The sequence below is a fragment of the Myotis lucifugus genome, unplaced genomic scaffold (assembly GCF_000147115.1).
Source record: "Myotis lucifugus unplaced genomic scaffold, Myoluc2.0 scaffold_212, whole genome shotgun sequence".
Classification (NCBI taxonomy): domain Eukaryota; kingdom Metazoa; phylum Chordata; class Mammalia; order Chiroptera; family Vespertilionidae; genus Myotis; species Myotis lucifugus.
The window spans coordinates 163,438-186,597 of NW_005871260.1; the positions used below are offsets into that span (position 1 = coordinate 163,438).

At 39.8% G+C, this 23,160-nt stretch overlaps 1 protein-coding gene across 2 annotated transcripts in view; it reads right to left on the reverse strand.

Moving 5' to 3' along the window:
• The window catches only part of GRIP1 (glutamate receptor interacting protein 1), a 257,964-nt gene that overhangs the window by 163,371 nt on the left and 71,433 nt on the right, over positions 1–23,160 (reverse strand). For both annotated transcript variants that reach the window (XM_023761662.1, XM_023761661.1), the window contains exon 2: positions 7,195–7,275. In XM_023761662.1, the coding sequence (XP_023617430.1) occupies positions 7,195–7,275 (81 nt within the window). The remainder of the gene's footprint in view (positions 1–7,194; positions 7,276–23,160) is intronic.

A 23,160-nucleotide genomic window follows, 5' to 3' on the forward strand; every position in this document is an offset into this window, starting at 1 on the left:
GGTGTGAACTGGGTGGAGGGGAGCTATGGGGGGGAAAAAGAGGAACAACTGTAATAATCTGAACAATAAAGATTTAATTTTAAAAAAATGCTAAGTAAACAAGTGAACCAATTTAAATGTACCTAAAATATTAATCATAATACAGGTGGAACACAGATATATAACAAATACTATGAATTTGACCTGTGAATGACTGAAATTTGGGAAGCTGTTCTTAATCACGTAAGCCCAATGGATAAGAAAGAAGTATTAATGGCCTCACAGAAAACTGTGTAAGACAATTCTTTACTTTCCCCAATGCCAATAAATACAACCTGTACCCAAGCCAATTTTCTAAGGTCACTTCATTAAAGCTCCCTGGGTTGAAGGTCTCCCTAACCCATAGAGTGAGAGAATTAATTTTTCTTCAATGCAGAGTAATAGAGGAAGAAGACTTTCTTCTTGTAGCTCTTCTGCATATGTTGTTGAGCCTGCTTGTAAGATTCTCTTTAGACCTGGGGAGACTGTGCTGGCCATCACCCGTGTTACTCAGTCTGAATACTGTGTGTACCCTGAGCATAACACTAACCAAAGGCCACTACTCATATAACACAGGGGGCCTGGGAAGTATCAAGGCACAGTACTAATTTGTCGTAAGTGTTTCCCTCCACGTCCTGCGTGGTTCAGGGTTTGGGTCTGGAAGAGGAGCCGCACAGCAAATGAAAAAGAAAAGACACAAGATAATTTGGGAATAATGGGGGACCAGGCGAGCAAGTCCAACTCAAGAGGAAGGACTTCAACTGTGCTCAGGCCTCACCAAGCTTTTTATAGTGAGAGGTAAACAAGGTAGTGGTTACCGTAGTTACACAGTTCTTGTGAGTCTCACTTGTTTTGACCATGGTTACACTTCCTGCACTTCCTCGGCCCATTAGATTCCCAGATAAGATCTAGGGAGTGTTATAAGGTCAAGCCTAATTATGCTAAGAGGACTGTGCCCTCTAAGCTAGGACTTGTTTGTGACTTTGCCAGCAGGTCAGTCCGAGGCTTAACCCTATATCAGTTTCCCACACTAATTCACTATAAAGAATCTCCCCCTAAGTTGCATGCTGGAAGAATGAATGTTTAAAAAATCATTTGCTGCACATGTACTGGTTCATTCTATTTCACCCATGTTTACTAAGGCATGAGCGAAGTTCAAACATAATAGACTCATTTCTCTGAATCACTAATGAAGCCACAGCCCCGCACACACAAATCAAGCTGCCCACCTTGCCCAGTGCTACTGGAGAACTCAGTTATGTACAACCAGCCACAGAGCAAAGTGGATCAGTTCTCAGGGGAAAATCCTGAGTGTGTACCTGCCATAATAAGTAATAAGTTCTGCTTTGCATCACTCTATTTATAGACTCTGGCTATTTTTGCAAAATTTTTAGCCTTTTCGGTAGCTGAACACTTGAATAAATCATTCTGATCTTGTCAATTTTATTGTTAAATGGTGCTCAACCTTTCTCTTAAGGTGTTCCAAGCCTGCAGACATTTTCTGCTCAAACAGAAACAGATAAAGCTGGGGGGAGACCTCTGGCCTTTAATATTCTCTAGCTTCTAGCTGACCTATATCTCACTCATTAGCGGTGGGCAGCCAACGATTTCCTTAGAAATGTTGTATTTTGTGCAGCCTCAAGGCTAACGTGCACAGCATACGAGTCACAAAACGGGTTGCACGTTTTGGTAGGCAAGTGTGCTAGTCATAAGGTAACAAAGTCTGCACAGAGAACACCTGTGCAGCATTTTAGTGAGGAAATGAGAAACAAATGCCAGTTAATTTCAGATAGTGACAAGGACTATGGAAAACACAAATCAATAAACGAACAGGGGTGTGAGCAGAATCTCACACATATTTGCAGTGCTACCAAGAGTCTCAACTCTATGATCTTAGAAACTTCTCTCTAAAGAAGTAATACAGTGTTGCTAATTTCTTAAATATTCAGTAATTTTAGCATATGTAAACATCACTGTTTTGGGCTTTTAATGCTGACTCTGACGGCTCTGGTGGGGCACACCCTGAGCCTTAGGTCCCTGATGTCCTCACCTTGGCCCACTGGGTGCTTTTGAGGATGCAGGGACAGCCTGACTGAGTAGCAAAGGTCCTTGTCTCTTGGCATGTTCCCACGTGGGTCATTCCCTCACTTGAAAACTTTGGGCAGCATCTGCAGCTCCATGTTTTTGTTTTAATTTATTTTGAAATAATTGTAAAAATGTATGAGTTGTAGGAACACTATAAAGCACTCCTTCATACACACACACAGAAACACTTAGTTTTTTCTAAATCACCTGAGAGCACATTGCAAATGCAATGGCCCTTCACCTCTTATTTTATTCTAGCTTTACTAGGTGTACTTGAATAGAGTGCACAGTGTGATGATTTGATATACATATGCATTGTGCAGCACTATTATTTGCATGACATTTCACACTTGCTTCATTCAACTGATTTTGGTTTCCTATTCGTGACACTCGCCCATTTTTTGGAGGAGCTCAATGGTGAAACTAAACAGAAGAAGCAGAACCAGGCCAGAAAACTAGAGTAACTGTCCTTCATACACCTGAAGAGTGCTATAACTCTAAATACGAGGGCAAATGTCACACTATATACCTGCTATAATGAAGAACATTTCTCTCTGGCCCCCTTCCTCTCTGTAAGCATGCCCTTGGGTGAGGATTAAAACAAAAAAGGAAAATGCAATAGAGGTGAGTGTTTGACACTATCCTGCCCTTGTGAATTGCCCAGAATTCTTTGGAAGACCAGCATAAGAAAGAAAGCTGTCCTACCTGGAAAGGTGAAGCAAATCAAATAAAAAATACATAAACTCCAGTTTTTGAGGTCTATGTAGTATCCTGTTTTCCCTTCACTGGCACTAGACAGACATGATTAAATGCCTCAGCTCTAAGTGGGTAAAGCTACAAATACTTGCAAAATCTGTCCAGAATCTGTACAAATTTCCTCTAATAATTTGGACAAACCACTCAAGTGGTCAAACTTCAGTACACCAGTAATATGTCAAATATAAAAGAATAAAATCAATACATTATTTTTAATACACATAGATGTGTAGTAGAATCTGTTAGTTAAAAATATCTCTGTACTTGAAATTCATCTTCTCTTTGAAAAAAAAAAAAAGGCAGAAATGAGATTGAAAATAGTCATCCTTAATTATTTTTTTACCAGAATGTTGTCTTTTATCTAAATTTAAACATTTTTTAGGGACACTCGACATTTTTTAAAATACCCTCATTAGCCGAAACCGGTTTGGCTCAGTGGATAGAGCGTCGGCCTGCGGACTGGAGGGTCCCAGGTTCGATTCCGGCCAGGGGCATGTACCTGGGTTGCGGGCACATCCCCAGTAGGAGATGTGCAGGAGGCAGCTGATTGCTGTCTCTCTCATCGATGTTTCTAGCTCTCTATCCCTCTCCCTTCCTCTCTGTAAAAAATCAATAAAATATATTTAAAAAAATAAAAAATAAATAAAATACCCTCATTATTAAAAATTTTACAAAAACTTAGAAAAGAGTAAAAATCTTTTTTCTTACACACTTTATGCCATAAGAGGCATGATTAAAATGACGAGTTTCCAAATAACATGAATAATGCATTTCTCCTTTATCCAAAGCAAATGTACTTTGCTCCTAAGGGATGTTTAATCCATTCTCTTTTTTGAGAAGAGCAAAGGAGGGTGATGAGGAATTTATACTTAGAATTATCATTCAATGTAGGCACATATTTGACTTGTGATTATAAAATAATTGTTGTAGTAATTTTGAGTTTAAACAAGGATAGTGAATGTTGATATGAATGAAAAGCAAATTATATTTCTGTTAGTATTCAAGGCTACCTTTCTGGGACAGAATTATGAAATGGTACTGTTTATTATGTTATGGAAAATGTGGAGCCCATGTTAAGAAATCTTATGTATTCACATGTGAATAAATATTTACTCCAGGAGTAGCAGGTCTACATTTGTAGGTCTACATAAGTTTCAAAGAACAGCCTAAGCTTTCATAAAACTTGGACAGAGAAGCTTAAAATCCTTCCACTACCCTCCACTTCCCCACCCCCTTCCACCAGAAAAAGTGGTCAGTGGTCAAATCCAATCACCATCCTTGGATCACTGGGAGTGGAGCTGTGGGAAGATGTGAGGAAAAGTCATAGACCCTTTGAGGTTTCAGCTCCTTGTGTTTGCTTACTCCCCAGGCACAGGGGAGGGTAACAGCGGCGGCGCTGCCTCTGTACTGAGGTGCCTCTGCACTGGGGAGATTTGGGGGCTGATAGGTGAGCTGAGCTCTCCTTTCTGCCTTCTTTCACTTCTTTGGTGCACTTTTCTCTAGACACATTTTCCTTGCTCCCAGGGTAGTAATACTATCTTTGAGGGAAGTAAGATGGGACGTGAGCACAGGAGAGAGAATCAAAGGCTGTAAACGTGCATTTTGCTCTTACAGCCCCATGTGGTCCAACTTAGTTCATCGGAACACTCTGGGATTTTTCAGCTGAAGCTCCAGCAAGTAATAAAGACTGTGCTTTCCCTGGCCCTTCCATTTCTCTCTTGTGGACTTTGTAAGGGTAAAGGTGGACATGGTAGGTGACGGGTTAAGATCTCTTTGTTTTAAGTGACTTTTTGGTCAAAGGTCAGGGAAGACTTCCTTTTGTCAGAAAAAGAATAGTTTTTTATTGATTTATTTTATTTTATTTTTTTTTAGAGAAAGTGAAACATCAATCAGCTGCCTCCTGGGGATTGAGCCTGCAACCTGGGCATGTGCCCTGACATGGAATTGAACCGGCAACTTCTGAGCCACACTAACTGAGCCACACCAGCCAGGGCAAGAATAGGTCATTTTAAAATGACAGTAAGGTTTCGGAATTCCATGTGTCAGAAGTCAGTTAGGAAGCATCCAAGAAGTTCCTTGATTTTCTCAAGAGAATAGTAATGTAGTAATAGTAATAGCACCAGAGGGAAAGGGGAGTGGAGGTGGGTAGAAAAGGGTAAAGTGGCAATAAATGGGATGAAAGGAGACTTGACTTTGGGTGACGAACACACAATAGGATATACAGATGATGTATCATGGAATTGTACAACTGAAACCGATATAATTGTGTTAACCAATGTCACCCCAATAAATTCAATAAAAAAGAAAAAAATACATAGAGAAGATCTAGTAAAAATGTGACAAATCTGGGCCCACATTCACGTAGACTTGATACATTTCTTTTCTTTTTTTAAAAAAAGAAAAGCCAGAAATCTCTAGTTTTTAATATAATATCTCCCAAATTTTAAATATTGGCTATTCATTCAAAATTTCTAAAAAGATTACGTAGGCCAAACAAAAAGAGTAATAATCAGCTCCTAACCACTTTGTTTCCTTAGCCCTGTGGCTGGTGGGGCTTTTCTTGGACTGTTCTAAACAACTAAGAAGATTTTGAAGACCTTTGGCCCTTTGACCACTACCTTCTGAGAGGTAGGCAAAAGGTGTTTGTGCCTATTTAAAACCCCAGGAAAATAACCCATGAAGCCTACAAAACAGGCTCATGATGGCAGTGACTTTTAAACTGTTATAAGGAGGAACAAAAGGAAAAAGTACACAGTGAAGAATCACTTAAGTGTCATGAACCAAGGATTATGATGAATGACTTCTGTATATTCTCCCAACCATAACATATAATTTTTAAAACTACTCAGTGACTTTAAGGCAAAGCCTGGCCCTCAGACATGTGTTATAATTTAGTACACACCATTAGAGAACCCATGAAAGGAAAACATGATGACAGTCAGTGCTTTTGTTTTGTGTCATACTATGTGGTAAGGACAGTGGTAATTCTCTTCACTCTTCCCCACAGAGGAGTACGGAGTGCCAGCTACTGTAGAGAAGACAAGAAGGAATTGATGGGTAGCTAGCATTCTTGAACTTCAAACCTTGTACTTCCTTGACGCTGACAAGGAGAAAGCAGAGAACACAGCCCATAGCTAGCTGCAATAGTTTTTCTAAATGTGACCAGCACTAAGACGGATGTTTTCTAGGATGGAACCGAAGAAGTCTTAGGACTGCGGGATGCCATCTAATTACTGAATTCAAATTACTTTAGCATCTTTAAAGCACACAGGCAAGGATGCATCACATATTCACAACATGCCCCTTTATAAACCATGTACTTCCATAATGAACCTAAGCCTTCAGAATGAGAATAAACATGACTACATGTAGTTCTTATACGAATAAATAATAATCACGAACAGGGCTGCTCAGAACAAAACTCATCTTACTCTTTATTCAAATGAAAGATTCCCCTTTTCACTGACAGGCAAAACCACTCAATTTACTGTTGAGGACACTGCTTTGTTTCTCCTGAATTGCTAAATCTACTACATAAAATCCTGTAGTGAAGGTTTAGCTGTACTCAATTTCCTTGTGTTAAATATATAAAGACATTATTTTTCATAAATGTCTAATGCATTAGTGCTTTTAACCCGTCCTTTAAGTACAGTTGCCTCCATAGAGGTTTTCCATAAATTACCTAGTTCAGATGAAGTTTTAATAATATTTTGAATATCCTTCCACCTTTAACTTTAAGAAGATATGTTATTGTCAAAGTCAAAGCTTTAAAATATTGAAGTTCTGGAGTAAAGACATTTAAAGATAGCTCTCAAAATGTTTTTGTTGAAAAAACAGGTGTCACTTAAATATTATAAGAATCCTCATCACAGCTTCCTAAGGAAAGGAGATTCCAGAATTTTCCAGGAGTTGTCCAATGGAAGTAAGTCCAGGTTCAAAGAGCTAAGAAGAAAGGAATGATTTTTATTCAGCACATACACAATCGGCTACAGCGACTTTGAGCCTCTTTGTTCTGCTGGTTATCTCTCAGTAAAGAAATAGATGCTTCTGTGAAAGTCATCCCCTAAAAACAGAGGTGAGTGCAGGAAAATGAGCATGAGCTGATATAACTTCAGGTCATTTCACAGAGAATTTGCACACAAAGTGAATTCTCACAAGTTTGCAAGCTTTTCCAAAGTCTAGCTTTCATGAATATTGTGTGAACAAGTTGTATAGAATGCAGTCTATGCCCTATGGAACAGCATCATGTTTATTACGACGGTGGGATTATTTGGCATCACCAAATAGCAGGGTTCAAACGTCAAACAGCTGAAAAATCCAACAATCTGGTCTAACCTGGGATGCTCTGTCTCCTCACAGCCAATGCTCCATCAGGCGGCTTTGTCTGGCTGGCGGATTTAGTGTAGGGACTCTCATCTGCAAAGGTACAATGAAGGGTTTGGTTAATTTCCATCCAGTTTCTAATGCAGTGAAGACTCTTAGTGGATTGCAGTCCTTCTGCCAGAGAGAGGAGATATGGCATGGTACAGCACAAAGAATCGGTAGACCTCGGTCCTAACCTCGGCTTAGCTGTGGGGCCAATTATTTAAAATGCTCTGGACATGGGTTTCCTTTCCTCTAGAAGAGGGATATATTTCTCACCCACCTCTTAGGATTGTCAGGATTGAACCAGAGTGCACATGAAGGCATCAAATAGTAAGAAGTATGCAAATAGAGTATGCAAATTATTTGCCTGTCAGCTTCATTCATTGATAAATAAGTATCAGTGAATATCAGTAACAGGAAGACAAAGAGAGAATAAAACGGCTCGATGGGCACTAAGAATAACCAGGTAGAAGGACAAAGGAAATGAGAAGAAATGTTCTATTTCAGATAAGCAGATGACAGATCATTAGTATTGCAGGGAAATAAAGACACACAGAATTAGTGGGTTCTTCAGCGTGTGAAGTGGCAGCCAGAGCCAAAAGGAGGGAACAGGGGCATTCAGAGTGAGACCAGAGAAGGGAGGTTGCAAACAGGAAAAGAATGATGGTTTGGCAAAAGAACAGGTACACAGCAATGAGCTGATTGGCTTTCTTTTAGAAAGAGATGGAAATAATCTGAAGAACCATAAAAAAGCAACTGAAAAGACAGAAGCCCAGTATATCTGTGAGAGTTAGGCAAGAAGCTGAAGAGATGACAAGATCTTAAGAGGTGACGGATTCATCAGATTCTGAGTAAAATGATTTTGTTAAATCTAGAACAGAAGTTAATCTGGCTTAGAATATAGGAGTAATGAGCTAGGATGGCAAATATTAGGGTTAAAACAGAAAGGAAGATTTCTTCTTAGTTTGCATGCAGACATTTGTATAAAGTAGAAGAGATGTCTGAGTAAAGATCAGCATGTATATGGCCTGAGTAAACATAATTTAAAATACTTAGCGAGTAAATCTAGTCAAGCTAGATGATCCAAATATTACTTCTGGACACACCATAAGGTTGGTTTGTTGTAGTTATAATAGGAAATCGTTAACGGATTAAAAAGAACGATATTGTGCTTGGCAAACTACTAAATGTAACAAGGATTTAATTCAGCAACAAGGCTTTGTCATATGAAAACATTAATTCTCCCAACTAAGTGGTTTGTGTTTTAAAATTGAAGAACTTGATTTCTCTCTGGAACGTACTTCTGGTTGAAATGATTCATGATTTCTTCATAAAACTAACAAAGTCTTTATAAGGAATGACAAAAAAGGAACGATGAACACTGCTGTAAGCTGCAATTAACTTAAAAAATGAAGTCACACTGCTTCATGTTTATATTCCATTTGTCACACAATTCTTTATATTCTCCCAACCATAAACTACCAACTTTCAGACACCAATTCAATCAGCAGCATCCCTTTTGCTTATGAAGCAGTATCCCAGGTTTCTGACTGTTCATTTTGAAATGCAATGTTTAAAAAAATGTTTTTTTTTATTGTTGATAGTATTACAGATATCTCCCATTCCTCCCACCCCCTTTACTCCCCTTCTCCCAGATCTTCTCTACCCTATTGTCTGTGTCCATGGGCTATGCATCTCTAAAATAATAAAAGCATAATATGCTAATTAGACCAGATGTCCTTCCGGACGTCCTTCTGGACAAAGCTGGGGCTGCGAGTGAAGCCTGGGACCTGGGTGCCAGAGAAAAGCCAGTCCTGGCAGCCAGGGGAAGGGAGGCTTACTCTTGCATGAATTTCATGCATCGGGCCTCCAATAAGTATATAAGTTCTTTGGTTTATTTATTCTCATTCCCCCAACCCTACATTGAGGTATGTCAGTCTGTTCCATGCCTCCATGCTTCCAGTCTTATTTTGTTGGTCAATTCATTTTGTTCATTAGATCCCACAAATAAATGAGATCATGTGATATTTGTCTTTTCAGATTGGCTTATTTCACTTAGCATAATATTTTTTAAAAATTTGAATGTTTATTTTATTCTTTTTAAAAAAATATTATAATAAGTATTACAAAGGGTATTACATGTGTCCTTCCCCCACCCCCCGCCCTTGACAATCCCCTGCCCTCCCTTACCCCCCAGTGTCTTATGTCCATTAGTTATAGCATAATATTTTTGAGTATAATCACAAACCACGAAAGGTAAGCATCACAGTACAAAAGTCTCCATTTCCCCCACCGTTCCCACCTGAATATTTGAGTGTTTTTCTCACAGTGTTGATTTAATAACCAGGCAATGTGCTTTACATATATATATATAGCACCTACTAAAACAAATTTTCTATATGTTAAAATCTTAACTCTTAATAAAGCCAATTAAAAATACGTTTTCTTTTATTATCCAAAAACTTTGAAACAGTGTATTTATGGGTACAGCGCAATGAACCAGGGGATATAGATCGTAACAACCAGTTTTACCGCAGGCACAGCATCTCAGAAGCTTAAAGGTTTTCTTCAGTTTTCAACTTGTCAAAAGTCCAGCCAATTAAAATCTTGGTTGAATTCAGTGTTGGATATCTTAAAGGGAAGTAAGAGATTTGCACAGGAGACGCTGGATTTTTTTGCACTTGATACTCTATATTTTAAGGAGCCATTTCTTTAGAAGTTTACCCAGTTTGCATTCCAGAAGTAGTCAACCCTGTTAAAATTGGTTTCTTATTTATAGTGAATTTGAAAGTAGAGCTGAGATAGTTTAGTTATGCACATCCTTAAAAGGTTGAAACTGAATTATAGATGGCTACCTGACCAGCTTCTACATATGCATTCCCCAGCTCCCGCTCTCATTCTCAGGATTCAGTGTCCTTACTGAGATAGGCGGAAGTAGACAATTATCTAGAAGCCAAAAGTTGTACTGGTCAAAGGATCTGACTGAAATAAGTTCCATATTGTCTAAACGTAACTTGCCAAAGTCGATCTGGGTGAAAGCAGTAATAATTCCTAATGGAAGTGAGGAGAATCTTGGCAACATTTATCGTGAGAGTAAAAGGAGAGCATAGCAACAGAGCACCATTTAGCATTTATTTTTAGAGAAAAATTTTCTAAGAACATATCTTTATTTTAAATCACCAAAAGACATTATGGACTTTCATAAACAAAGCAAACCATCACAGAATGAACACATCAGCTCCTATGATGTAATTTACTCAACATCAACTCTTGATTCAAACATTGACAATAGTAATGGATGGAAGACACTGAATGTTTCAGTCGCAGATGGCCCCATAATAGGATACTAAAGCACAAGAATGTCTGGGGTATAGTTTTAATCCGCCAAGTCATGGAGAGCTATGGAATCTACTGTCAGGGTTTTTCATGCGGCCCCTAGTGGAGATGTATAGATATAATCACTAGAATTTCATGATATAAGGGATGATCTAGACCACTCTTTCACTTTATAGTTGAACTTGAGGCCCAGAGTGATACATTTATAGAAGGACATATCTAGAGTGCTCCTAGAATGCATTTCTTTTATTTTTGTTCCCATGCTATTTCCTCTTGGGTAGACAATGAGATTTGATAGTTGATCAGGTGCACATTTCTGTATCACACAGGTAAGTGAATAGACACAACCCTCCAGCAGAGACCTTGCATGATGTAAATTAATCCTTATGGAGAAGCCTATGTGTGAATATGTATACATGTGTGTATATAAACTTCATTTCCCTCTCCTCCAAATATTTGTTTGTCTAAAGTGAAGTACATAGAAATTGTTCTACAAAACCAATTTATACTTTTCATTTCATTTGTTTTTGCAGACAACATTTTTAAATAAATTCTAATACAATTCATTGTTCCTTAGTAAGGGCCTCAAAGGTTCAGTGAATTATAAAATCTGTGTTAATACTTCTCCTTTATCAGGGAGACACTAACTAGACTTTCAGGTTCCATGCAAATTACATGAATTAAAATATTAGCCAAATAACAAAGAAAGGAATCAATTAGTAGATAAGATCTCTAAAACAGTACCCGACCCATAGTATGCATCCATCAAATGTGTGGTGATAGATGAATGAATTGTATTCAACTTTTCAAACTAAAGCATTTATTATAAACTAGAGGCCGGTGCACAAAATTTGTGCACGGATAGAGACCCTAGACCTGGCCGGGGATGAGGGCCGATCTGTGGGGCGATCGCGGGGGACGGGGGGGGCCCTGCTGGCATCCGCCTTGGCCGGCCCTGCCCCCTGCTGCTGCTGATCACCTCCCTCTGCCGGGCAACAGGTGGGGAGATCTGGGGGCCCCTGCTGGCACCTTCCTTGGCTGAACTGGGGCCTGCAGACTAGGGGCAGCTCCTGCGATGAGCGTCTGCCCCCTGGTGGTCAGTGTGCATCATAGCGACCGGTCGTTCCATGGTTGTTTGCTGTTCGGTCGATTTGCATATTAGGCTTTTATTATATAGGATAAGCAATCTGAAGGAAATCAAATATTTGCTATGAGCTTTCCTCCCTCTAATTTCCCCCCTAGTTTCATAGCCTATTCCATTAAAAGTCACAGCATCACCCAATAGCTATTGAGTACTGACCTATGGCATGTTAATAATCTGTGACTCTTTATAAAATGGATATTAAAATATTTCCTTTAATTTTCATTTAGACTACAGAAGGATTTATTGAACAATCTTTAAAATAATGCCTTTAAGCAAAATAATTCTGATTTCCATACCAGACTCCCAGCCTTGACTTTGATGGTGGATCATATTAACAGGGATCCTTATTGACATTCACTATAAGAGCAAAGCAGACATGCAGCTGGCGAGCTAGTGCTCAATGAAGTGAATGTTGCAAGTAATCATTGCGTGCATCTCAGGGACTCAGAACTGGCAGCCTTTTCTAATGACATCTTAGCAGATAGATAATCACTGTCACACATGATGGCCACCCCCTGTCCAAAGGGCTGCATATTGGTCACAACAAGGAAGAGCATGGGTCCCCTTTACAATGTCATCCCATGAGGCCAGAAAAAATCCCCTCCACTAAGTGAAAAGTTAACACCATGACAGAGGCACAGAGAGGGCTGAGCTAAGCATATACTTAAAACAGAGTGAAACGATGGGGATGGGGAGGCATCTGTCCCTGCCATTCCATCCATTTCGGCCAATTTCCTCACGTGCCAAACACAGGAGGGGCAAACACAGATCATTTGTTTTGATTCCATTTTCCAAGTGAGGCTGGTGTATAAACTTGGGAAGCAAACAGCAGGCACCTAGGGAGCAATGCTTCATTCTGCATCACCACAAAGCCCCTGTCGGAGCTGAACCACATCCTGTGGAAGAGACTCAGGTCCCTTCATGTCATAACCTCGAATGCTGCCTGGCATCAAATCGCTCCCACGCGTAGTGAGGCTGGTTCTTATCTCCCACCTCTCGCCTCTCCCATCCCCAGGGTCTGGGCTTCGCAGATGAACCGGATATGACTGTGGTTTCAAGAATCTCTAGCTGTGTTCAGGGCTTTGTTGACGGAAAAAATTTAATTTCCTTTGGCTAAGACTAATCAGCCTAGGCTCAACAATTCCTAGCAACTAATTATGCAGAATTGAGGCACCTGCTAAGCCAGCAGATCCCGTAACTTCTTGATTAGGAAAAAAATAAAAGGCACTCTGTGCAATTAAACATTATGGCCATTTCCTAGCAGCAGGGAGACAGGCAGCTCAGACCACAACGTTCATGCTCATCATTACAAACTCTGAAGAAAACTCTGTTTTTCATGAATGAACCAAATGAAATCCATTGTGAAGGAAATAATCCGTCCCTTGAAGTCAATTACATCCCACAAATGTTAGTGCCTACTATGTGCAAACGAAGAATCAGTTGGATAAAAGATAATAACGCTCTAAGTAGAATGGTGATGGAGAAATCCTTATTACGCCATAGGTTTGAGGCAAGAACATGTCCTTCATTAGCTGAAGGGGAACAGAGCAGGGGCTTGGGTTGCTGGTGCAGGGTGTGTGTGTGTGTGTCGGGTGGGGGGGTAGGAGGCGAAAGGATGCTTCATGGCAATGAATTGATCCAGAACTTCGCTATCAGAAAAAATGAAGAAACAGGCCATTTTAATTTTCAGCTAACATGGAAGTTTTGTGTGGTGTGGGACCATGACCTTTCCAGTCCTTGGGGGCCCGTGAACACTTCATCTCAGCCCAGCAGGAAATTCTTGCACGTTGGCTGTTTCTTGCAGACACTAGCTCTACAGTTCAGTGTGCTGCCTCAGGGGTTTGATGGCACACTACCATTTAAGCAGCGGTTCTCAACCTGTGGGTTGTGACCCCTTTGGGGGTTGAACGACCCTTTCACAGGGGTCGCCTAAATATCCTGCATATCAGATATTTACATTATGATTAATAACAGTAGCAAAATTACAGTTATGAAGTAGCGATGAAAATTTTATGGTTGGGGGTCACCACAACATGAGGGTCCCGGCATTAGGAAGATTGAGAACCACTGATTTAAGCAAGGCTTCCTGAAGGGGCACTGTCAAAGGGTGTTGATAATAGGATTTATGCAAGTATGTCTTTCTCTTCTTGTTAAAATAATGCACAACTACAAGCTCAGTGCCCTGCATAATTTTTATATATTTTTATTGATTTCAGAGAGGGAAGGAGAGATAGAAACATCAGTGATGAAAGAGAATCGATTGGCTGTCTCCTGCATGCCCCACACTGGGGATCCAGCCCACAATCCGGGCATATGCCCTGACTGGGAATTGAACCATGACCTCCTGGTTCATACATAGGTCTACTCTCAACCACTGGGCCCCCGCATAATTTAAAGAAATGCAAACTCAAAGATTTGATCAAAGACTCCTGTTTAATCCTAAGTAGTTCTTGACCCCAGGTTAAAATAATGCTGTTTCTCTAGTGTCACACAAACAGTGAACCCTCAATCTTTCCTAGAGTCAGGGGGTTCTGGATCCTACGTAGTCTCAGCTCTATGGCACTGGCATATTGAAGCTCTGACGGATAGCTGCTTACCAATGATCTCATTGGAATTAACTTCATCTCCTTCCCCAATGGGATAAAGCAGTCCACACAACTTGGTTTAAACCAGAGGGAGTGAGAATGATCTGAGCTTGGTGGCAGCAGGCAGAGGCAACTCCACTATAGTCTCTTTCCTCCAAGGTCTACTGTCCTTCCTCTCCTTTGTTATTGTTTTGCATTTGCATGGCATTAATGTCTATTCTTCATGTTGCAGGATTTCTTACAGTTTTATTGTCTAGACACAGATGTGCTTTATATTCTTAAAGGGGACCGGTCTTTAGTTTTTGAACGTGAAAAAAACACATATCCAAAAGAGCATAAATTCATTGTTAAGACAAATGTACAGTGGTTTCTTCACAATGATAGAATGTCCTCAAAATTATATAAATCACAACCAATCCAGGGATTAAGTATTACAGCTAAAATATGCCAACTACACAGCTCAGGTTGCCGAAGGCCTGTCTTACAACCCATTTTCTCCATCCCTGGTCCCTTATCTAGGTTATTGCAACTCAAAATGTGGCCCATGGGCATCACCTCGGAGCTCATCAGAAATACAGACACTCAGGCCCCAACCCAGACCTATGGAATCGGAGCCTACATTTAATTAAACCTCCAGGAGAGCAGCCAGTGTTGCTCGGCGGTTGAGCGTCCACTTATGAACCAGGAGGTCACAGTTTGATTCCCGGTCAGGGCACATGCCTGGGTTGCAGACTTGATCTGTGTGGGGTGTGCAGGAGGCAGCCGATCAATGATTCTCTCTCATCGTTGATGTTTCCATCTGTTTCTCCCTCTCCCTTCCTCTCTGAAATCAATAAAGATATATATTAGCAGAAGAAATGCAAACTCAAGGATTTGGTCAAAAATCTTCGCACAGGGAGAAAGAGGTGCTGTGGCGGAGCCTCTGGCCAACCTCGTGGAGGTGGTGGGAACGGTGCTCGGTGATGCCCGCAGGCCTTTGGAGGAGTGGCTGCTCCAGTCAGGTCAGTTCGTAAATCCTCTGTGAAATGAATGAGCATGAAATCGCACATTTTCTGCCTCTGGTATTCCTATTGCTCATGGGCCTGAATTGTGATGATAACTCCTGTGCTTCTTCCTGGAATTGTTTCCAGTGAGGACTGATGAGCAGGAGTCCCAGCAGTCCCAGACTGGCTCTCTCACCCAAGAACCAATAACATAAAGCTTGTTTTCATTACCATATCGAATCCCAATTTAAAGCTTTAAAATATTAAATTCAGTACAGCTTTTACATTTTCAGTGTCAGGGGGCATAATCTGAGTCGTTCTTAGTATCTCAAGGCTGTGAAATATGCACAGGTTCAATAAGGTCTTGGCATTAGAATAATACTCTGGTGAAAAATACGAATTACTTCAGGGTAGTGAGTATTGGCTATTTAAAACCACATTTGATAATCCTTATTTAAAAAGTGCACAATTCTTCAGGAAAAAGTATGCATTTATGTGGGCATTAACAGGCCACACCAGCAATTTTCAACCTTTACCTCTCATGGCACACATAAATTAATTACTAAATTTCTCCAGCACACCAAAAAATATATTTTTTGCTGATCTGACAAAAATAGCTATAATTTTGACTCATTCACACTAGACAGCTGTTGTGTTGGCTGTTGTCAGTTTTTTATTTGACAATGTAGAGGAAAAGATGTCAGTGCCCCTGACTAAATAGTTAGGTATTGCATGCTTTAAAAAGTCTTGTGGCACACTGGTTGAAAATTGTTGGGCTAGACCATTATTTAAGTATTCTTGGAGGATAAGAATCAATGATTTTATGTAATAGCAACAAGAGCTGGATGGTAGGATTAATAGAAATAAATAACACATTTAGAGAAATTAAGGTTCTGCAGTTTTTTAAACCAATGGATGGTATGCAATTAAGAAGTTACTATGACAAATATCGATCACAATTGAGACTAGAGTAAATTTGAGGGGAAAAATTTAAAATAGTACACAGATTTCCTCAAGATAACTCATGAAATAAAATGTTGGAAGTATCTTCATTGAAAAGACTGAGAGTATTGTTTTAAAAAAACATTCCAATAACAATGGTCACAGCTTTACAAGTGGATGATTTAAATAACAATATCTCTTAAATAATTTCTTTTTTTGACCCTTGTTTGGGACCTTTATTTATTTTATTTATTTTTCATTTCTAATATAAATTGGAGAGGAAAAGATATAACTTTTTGAAAAGTCAGGGCTCTCCTAGAACTTTCCTTTTACATGATATTACTGCAAAGATTTCTCTATTTAGAAAATTTCAGTCTCAGAGTTGCTAGAATGACGTCAAGATGGATGGGAAAAATAAGAGAAAGCCAAATGCACCCAGGATGACTTTAAGAGGTCTACACTTTATGGTGTGTGAATGACCATGGATGCCATTAGAAAAATAATGATTCACATATATCTGTGGGGAGGACCATCTGGGTCTAGGTTTGATTATGGAGAAAATAGCCTTTAAAGACCTCACCTGTCGCTCTGACAGTGACAACGAGGACATTTTATAATTTAGGCCACTTTCAGCCACGGTTCTGTGGCTCAGGATTTTCCTTCATTTTCCCTGTTAACCAAGTTGGTGTGAACTGAAACAAATGTAAATTGATGGTAAGTTAGTTTATACAAATCAATGATCAGATACTGCTGATAAATTTATAAATGAAACTGAAAAAAAAAAAAGCATTAGCAGCACTGTTCAGGCTGTTTCCAATACACAGGCTGAAAGCCTCTTTCTAGCCCTAGCATCCGGAGTAACAGAAGGGGAAATGCATAGGGCACATTTATATCCTTGAGTAACATTCTGGAGCTCGGGGAACAGACTATTTTCCTCAGGGTCACTGGTGGGACTGAGACACGAGGACCATATGTGACGGCCTGTACGTGCCAAGATCCGCTTGGGACTCCCAACGCCCTCTCGTATTGACCTGTGTGGTGGCCTTGGAAACGATGACCCCAGAGATGTTTGCAATATGCAGAGGAAAGCGAAGCTGTTTCTGGGAGCCTATTTTAATTCATAATTAAAACAGTGGAGCTACAGATGAGACTGTGTGGCAACAGAGAAAACGGATTAAGCCAGAAGTTATCAGAGTGCAAAGAGAGAGCTCTCCAGCTTACATATTTTTATGTTGAAGGCCCTGGTTGTATATAAGAGATATAAGTTATGTGAAGAAATATTAGGGCTTGATTCTAATCTTATACCATTTTTAGATGCTTCTTTCATTATATATCAATGCCGTTGGTTTCCCCTACAAGTAATCCAAATAATTTCTTACGGACGCTTTCTTTACTTCCGAGTTGCACATGGTTTAATAAGTAGTTCAAGCACACTTGAGTCAATCAGAGACTGTTAAAAATGTCAACAATACTAATAATGCTATAACAATTAGAGCTAATACTTATTGAGCACTCATTAAATGTCAGCATGAAATCTTATTTCTTCTCACAATAACTTAACAACATTTACAATAACAGGAAAAGTTAAATTCACGTTACAAAAGGAGTCCTGGTTTTAAAGAACTTGCCATTGTTCATGCTAAATCATAGATCCCAAGTGAATTTTAATGAAACAGCTATTATGCTAGGATGAAGACTAGAGCAGTGTGGGTGTGTGACATGCCCAGCGCTGTGCTTAGTACCTCATAGACACATATTATCAATAATCACAACAATGTAATTGCACAGGTACAATTATACTGCTTGAAATACAAGGATTCAGAGGCTTATAGAGATGAAATGATGCTCCTAAATGTTCCCAAGGAGAAAAGTGCAGAAAAGTCTTTATAGAGTCTGCTTTTCATCACCAGAATATACTATTTATCAAAATTTGATTCACATATTTTTTGAGAGTGTGTGTGTGTGTAAAGAGAGGCACTCCTTCACATAGTACTCACTACTGGGTCAACTCTGGGTGACTATACATCCTTGATATAGGGACTTGAGGCTGCATTTGATGATTCCCTAGAATTTCAGATTAGAAGAGACAATATCTCTCCCAGTTTTCAGATCTCCCTTCTTTGTCATGAATTCTTGGTTTAATTTATGACACAAGATTCAAGTTTTTCCTGGCACATAAACAAATCACTTGAAAGAATGCCTTTTAGTCAAGCAGCTCCCAGGATTTTAGGGGATGAAATCTGGCTGAATTTATCTCTCTAACTCCTGCACTCCATGCCAACCATTCTCTACTGATAGGGCATTTATGAACTGGCTCCTACAAGTGGTTTATCATTGTAAAATGAATAAGTGGTGGGACACTCTCTTTTCTCCTTTAGTATTCCAGACCACATACTCATAGCCTGCTGCTTACAATATTTCAAACCTTTCATTAGCGTCATGCAGCTGGAGGGAGAAAATAAATCTTGGACCAGGCGACGTCCAGGAATGCAATGAAGAAAATTGTGGTGTGACTTGTGCAGCTGGCAGAAGAGATCATCGAGTCTGTCTTTCCTCTCCCTCTGGCTCTCCAAGTCCATGTCTACAAATAGCCAGGCTCCAGAGCAGGGGTGCTGCAACCTTGGTTCTCAACTCAGGAGTGCCTTCTGTGCAGCAGGGTTACTGGGCAGACAGGTGTGCAGCAGGGTTACTGGGCGGACAGGTGTGCAGCAGGGTTACTGGGCAGACAGGTGTGCAGCAGGGTTACTGGGCGGACAGGTGTGCAGCAGGGTTACTGGGAAGACAGGGATGTAGCAGGTTACTGGGCAGACAGGTGTGCAGCAGGGTTACTGGGCGGACAGGTGTGCAGCAGGGTTACTGGGCAGACAGGTGTGCAGCAGGGTTACTGGGAGGACAGGTGTGCAGCAGGGTTACTGGGAAGACAGGGATGTAGCAGGTTACTGGGTGGACAGGTGTGCAGCAGGGTTACTGGGCGGACAGGGATGTAGCAGGGTTACTGGGCGGACAGGTGTGCAGCAGGGTTACTGGGCAGACAGGTGTGCAGCAGGGTTACTGGGCAGACAGGTGTGCAGCAGGGTTACTGGGCGGACAGGTGTGCAGCAGGGTTACTGGGCGGACAGGTGTGCAGCAGGGTTACTGGGCAGACAGGTGTGCAGCAGGGTTACTGGGCAGACAGGGATGTAGCAGGTTACTGGGCAGACTTTGGGACTTCACAGGGATCTTTTGAAACCCAGGTGATAACACAACCATTATCCGTTCTTTCCAAGATTGTCACCTCTTCTGGCCTTGGCTCATATCAGGACCTGTCTCTGAACTCACTTTTTAAATATAGTTTTGAAAATTTCCAGGTTTCTAAGTGTGAGCCAGTCTCCTTATATACCATTTTAGAAACCAAATCTTCTTGTCAGCAGGGCGGGAGCTGAGAATCACATATAGATCCCTTGGGAATACTTCATACATATGCCTAGAGTTGTCAGATATTCAGCTTTATTAATTCATTGCCAGGTCAAGCAATAGCAGAGGACTGCTTATCAAACAGATGACACATGTTTTTAATGCATGATTAAAACAGGATTTATTGTGGCTGTCAGAATCCAGGGAGTTTGTGATTATTGTTCATTTAAAGCTGTCCTTTGAATACTCTGGTGTTACAGCGAGAGGCATTGATTAGACAAACAAAGCACTACAAGGGTGTTAGAACAGAAGTAATTTTTTTATGGAAAACACTAAACCCATTTTTAAAGCAGTAAAACTTTACTGCCATGTAACTTTTATAATTTATCCTGCTCTACCACTTACTGGCTGTGTGACCTTGGACGAGTTATACGTTCTTCCTGAGCTTTGGTTTCCTTCCCTATAAAATGGAATAGTGCCTGCCTCATAGGATTGCTGTGAGGGCTGGAAATACACAAAGCATCAGACTTCAAGAGGTGGCTCTTTCCCTTTATCTGGTGGATGAGGAAGCTGGTGGATGAGTGGAATCAAGGGCCAGCAGGAGTGAATATTTCGATGGTATGAATTCCTTTGAGAGAAGATTTACTTTTATAGGCATAGATATTATTATCCCCATTTTTACAGATGAGAAAATGGAATCTCAGGGAAGTTAAACACCTGTCTAAGCCGCAGTGGTTCTCAACCTTCCTAATGCCGCGACCCTTTAATACAGTTCCTCATGTTGTGGTGACTCCCAAACATAAAATTATTTTTGTTGCTACTTCATAACTGTAATTTTGCTACTGTTATGAATTGGATTGTAAATATCTGATATGCAGGATGTATTTTCATTGTTCGCGACCCACAGGTTGAGAACCGCTGGAAGGCTAAGCAGCTAATGAGTGGCAGACACTGATTCTGACACCAAGGGCCTTCTTTCCCCAGTATGGCTGCACTGCCTCAACAAAGAGTTTGCACCACAAAACAACCCTCAGTGGAAGGACAGTCTTTATCCGACCACTGTAAAGGGATCTGAGTGTTGTCTAAACCTGTCTATTGTAATAAAGAGGCAGATACTGGACACTTTTTTTTTTTAAGGCTATGGGCTACCATTTGCTGAGCTATTAGTTGGAGAAATTCATTGATATTAAATGGTCTATTATGACTCAATTTGTCAGTGGCAAAAGAAAAATTAAAGCCCAGGTACCTACTTTAATAGTCCAAAGATTATCAAATTATCTTCATTTGCTTCTGAGACAAATTATTCAGACGTATAATTTCCTCCCGAATTACTTGCTTGTCTAACTCTTCTTGGGTTATGTCTACTTCATCAACTTTACTACTTTTCCCCATAAATTTTGCCTGTACAAAGATTCAGCTTTTATAGTTAATTAGGATGAACAAGTAAAATGCAATTCAACTTCACAAAATGTGAATGTTTAATTTTGAATGGTCTTGTAGCATTATACTCAATAGGACTCTTCTGATTTTCCAATGAACATATTACTGACATTTACAATCACCTAGCATAAAGGAAACCTTTTCCTCCCATCACTGTTTGTTAGTTTCATTACTGAATTTTGGGTCTGCTTTGGGGACACTTCAATCATGAAAGTAACCATGTAAAACTATTGGATTCTATTAGCACTAATACCTTAGAGGAGTTTCATTTATGATAACTGAAACTTTCTCAGATCCACTCTCATCTGCCATGTAATTGCCTTAAGGTATTTTAAAATTACATCGTCAAAGCTTTAGCAGAGTACTCCTAAGCATTTAACTCTGAGCTGCATTATATTTTAAAACAGATTTTTATGAAATTTAATAATGACTGAGTGACAGGCAACTTTGTATTTTTCAATGTAAACAATATTTAAAATTTCTAGATAAGTGTCTATCAATGCCATATGAGACAATCAAAAAGGTATATAACCACAAATACATGCATACATACATATACTAGTATACTTATATATTTCATAGTTGTAGTCATCCCTTCTCTCCTATCCTGCAGGGCAAAATACAATGGGTGAAAGCTTTATCCCAGTGACTTCTTTAAAATATTTATTTTTTTATTGATTTCAGAGAGGAAGGGAGAGCGAGAGAGAGATAGAAACATCAATGATGAGAGAAAATCATCGATCGTCTGCCTCCTACACGCTCCCTACTGGGGATTGAGCCCACAACCCTGGCATGTGCCCTGACCAGGAATCGAACTGTGACCTCCTGGTTCATGGATTGATGCTCAATCACTGAGCCACACCAGCCAGGCATATCCCAGTGACTTCTTATTGAGCCTGCAGTAGAATGATCAAGAGCTTAGGGATAATGGCAAGACCCATGATGGTAAAAAGCTTCTGTAATAATCCAGAAACTTCAACTTTTAGAGAATATATGAAAATTTGTGCATTCATTTATATAGTTCATAGACTTTGGAATTTGACATTTAGGATTGCCACATTCTATCAAAAGATGCTTTAAGAGAAATTGCAATTTAGCTTGGAGACAGCCTACAAATTGTAATGCAGGTTCACAGCTGGTAGAAGAACCTCACAGCTATGGGAGAAATTTGTTCATCTCAGTGGTCCAAAGTGAATGATTCAAGCATAGCACAGCAGACACTGTTGAGGTGGGCATGATTACCATTTGACAAGTGCTGTCTACATATTCCATACATAATGTAGTAGCTTAGAAATGTGATGTGTGTGTCGTAGATCTACTGAACAATTCGGGTGCTGACTGTAAGTGTAGCCTGCCTTCACATTTCTCCATTGTAGTATAACTGCAGCCTTTATTGACTTCTATTTTGTTTAAGACAGGCTTAACAAAACACTCGATATTTATTGTGTTAGAAAGAGTAAACAACACATGATGGTTATTCTGGGTACAATAAAGCTGAGATATTTGCTTCTTTGACAATTAGGGGTGTATTGCTTGAAATAAGTAAAAGCATTCGTGCTTATCTGAAAAATGTCACATTTATGTAAACAGAGACTATAAAACTGAAATATGTAAGCATCACTGGTACAACTCCTGTCAGCATCTTCCCTCTAGAAAACGATTTCAAGGGATATTGTCTTTATTCCAACTATGAGAGATTTTAGCTAAAACCTATTAGGTCAAAAAATTCTGTGTTAAACCAAATAGAAAGCGTTGCCACCTTTGTTAAATATCTACGAAGTTAATTGAAAAAAAAAGTCACATTTGGTAGAGAAATAACAGAAAGCCTCAAGCAGCTTACATAATTAGACCACCTTTTTAAATTTCCTTTGATCATTTTTTTCCTTTAGACCCCAGAACTTCTTCTTGCATTGCATGTTTGTGTGTAACTATGATGCAGTATAATGTAAAAGCTGAACTCTCATTCTATGATCCCTTGGAATCACTGGCGGGTGAGCTGCTCAGTGAGTAATGTCTATTAAACTTAAGGATTAAATGTACATCCATTAAATTGTTTTGTCTCATTTGGACGGTGGATCCTGTGGGCCTATTACAAATTTTAAATATATAAAGG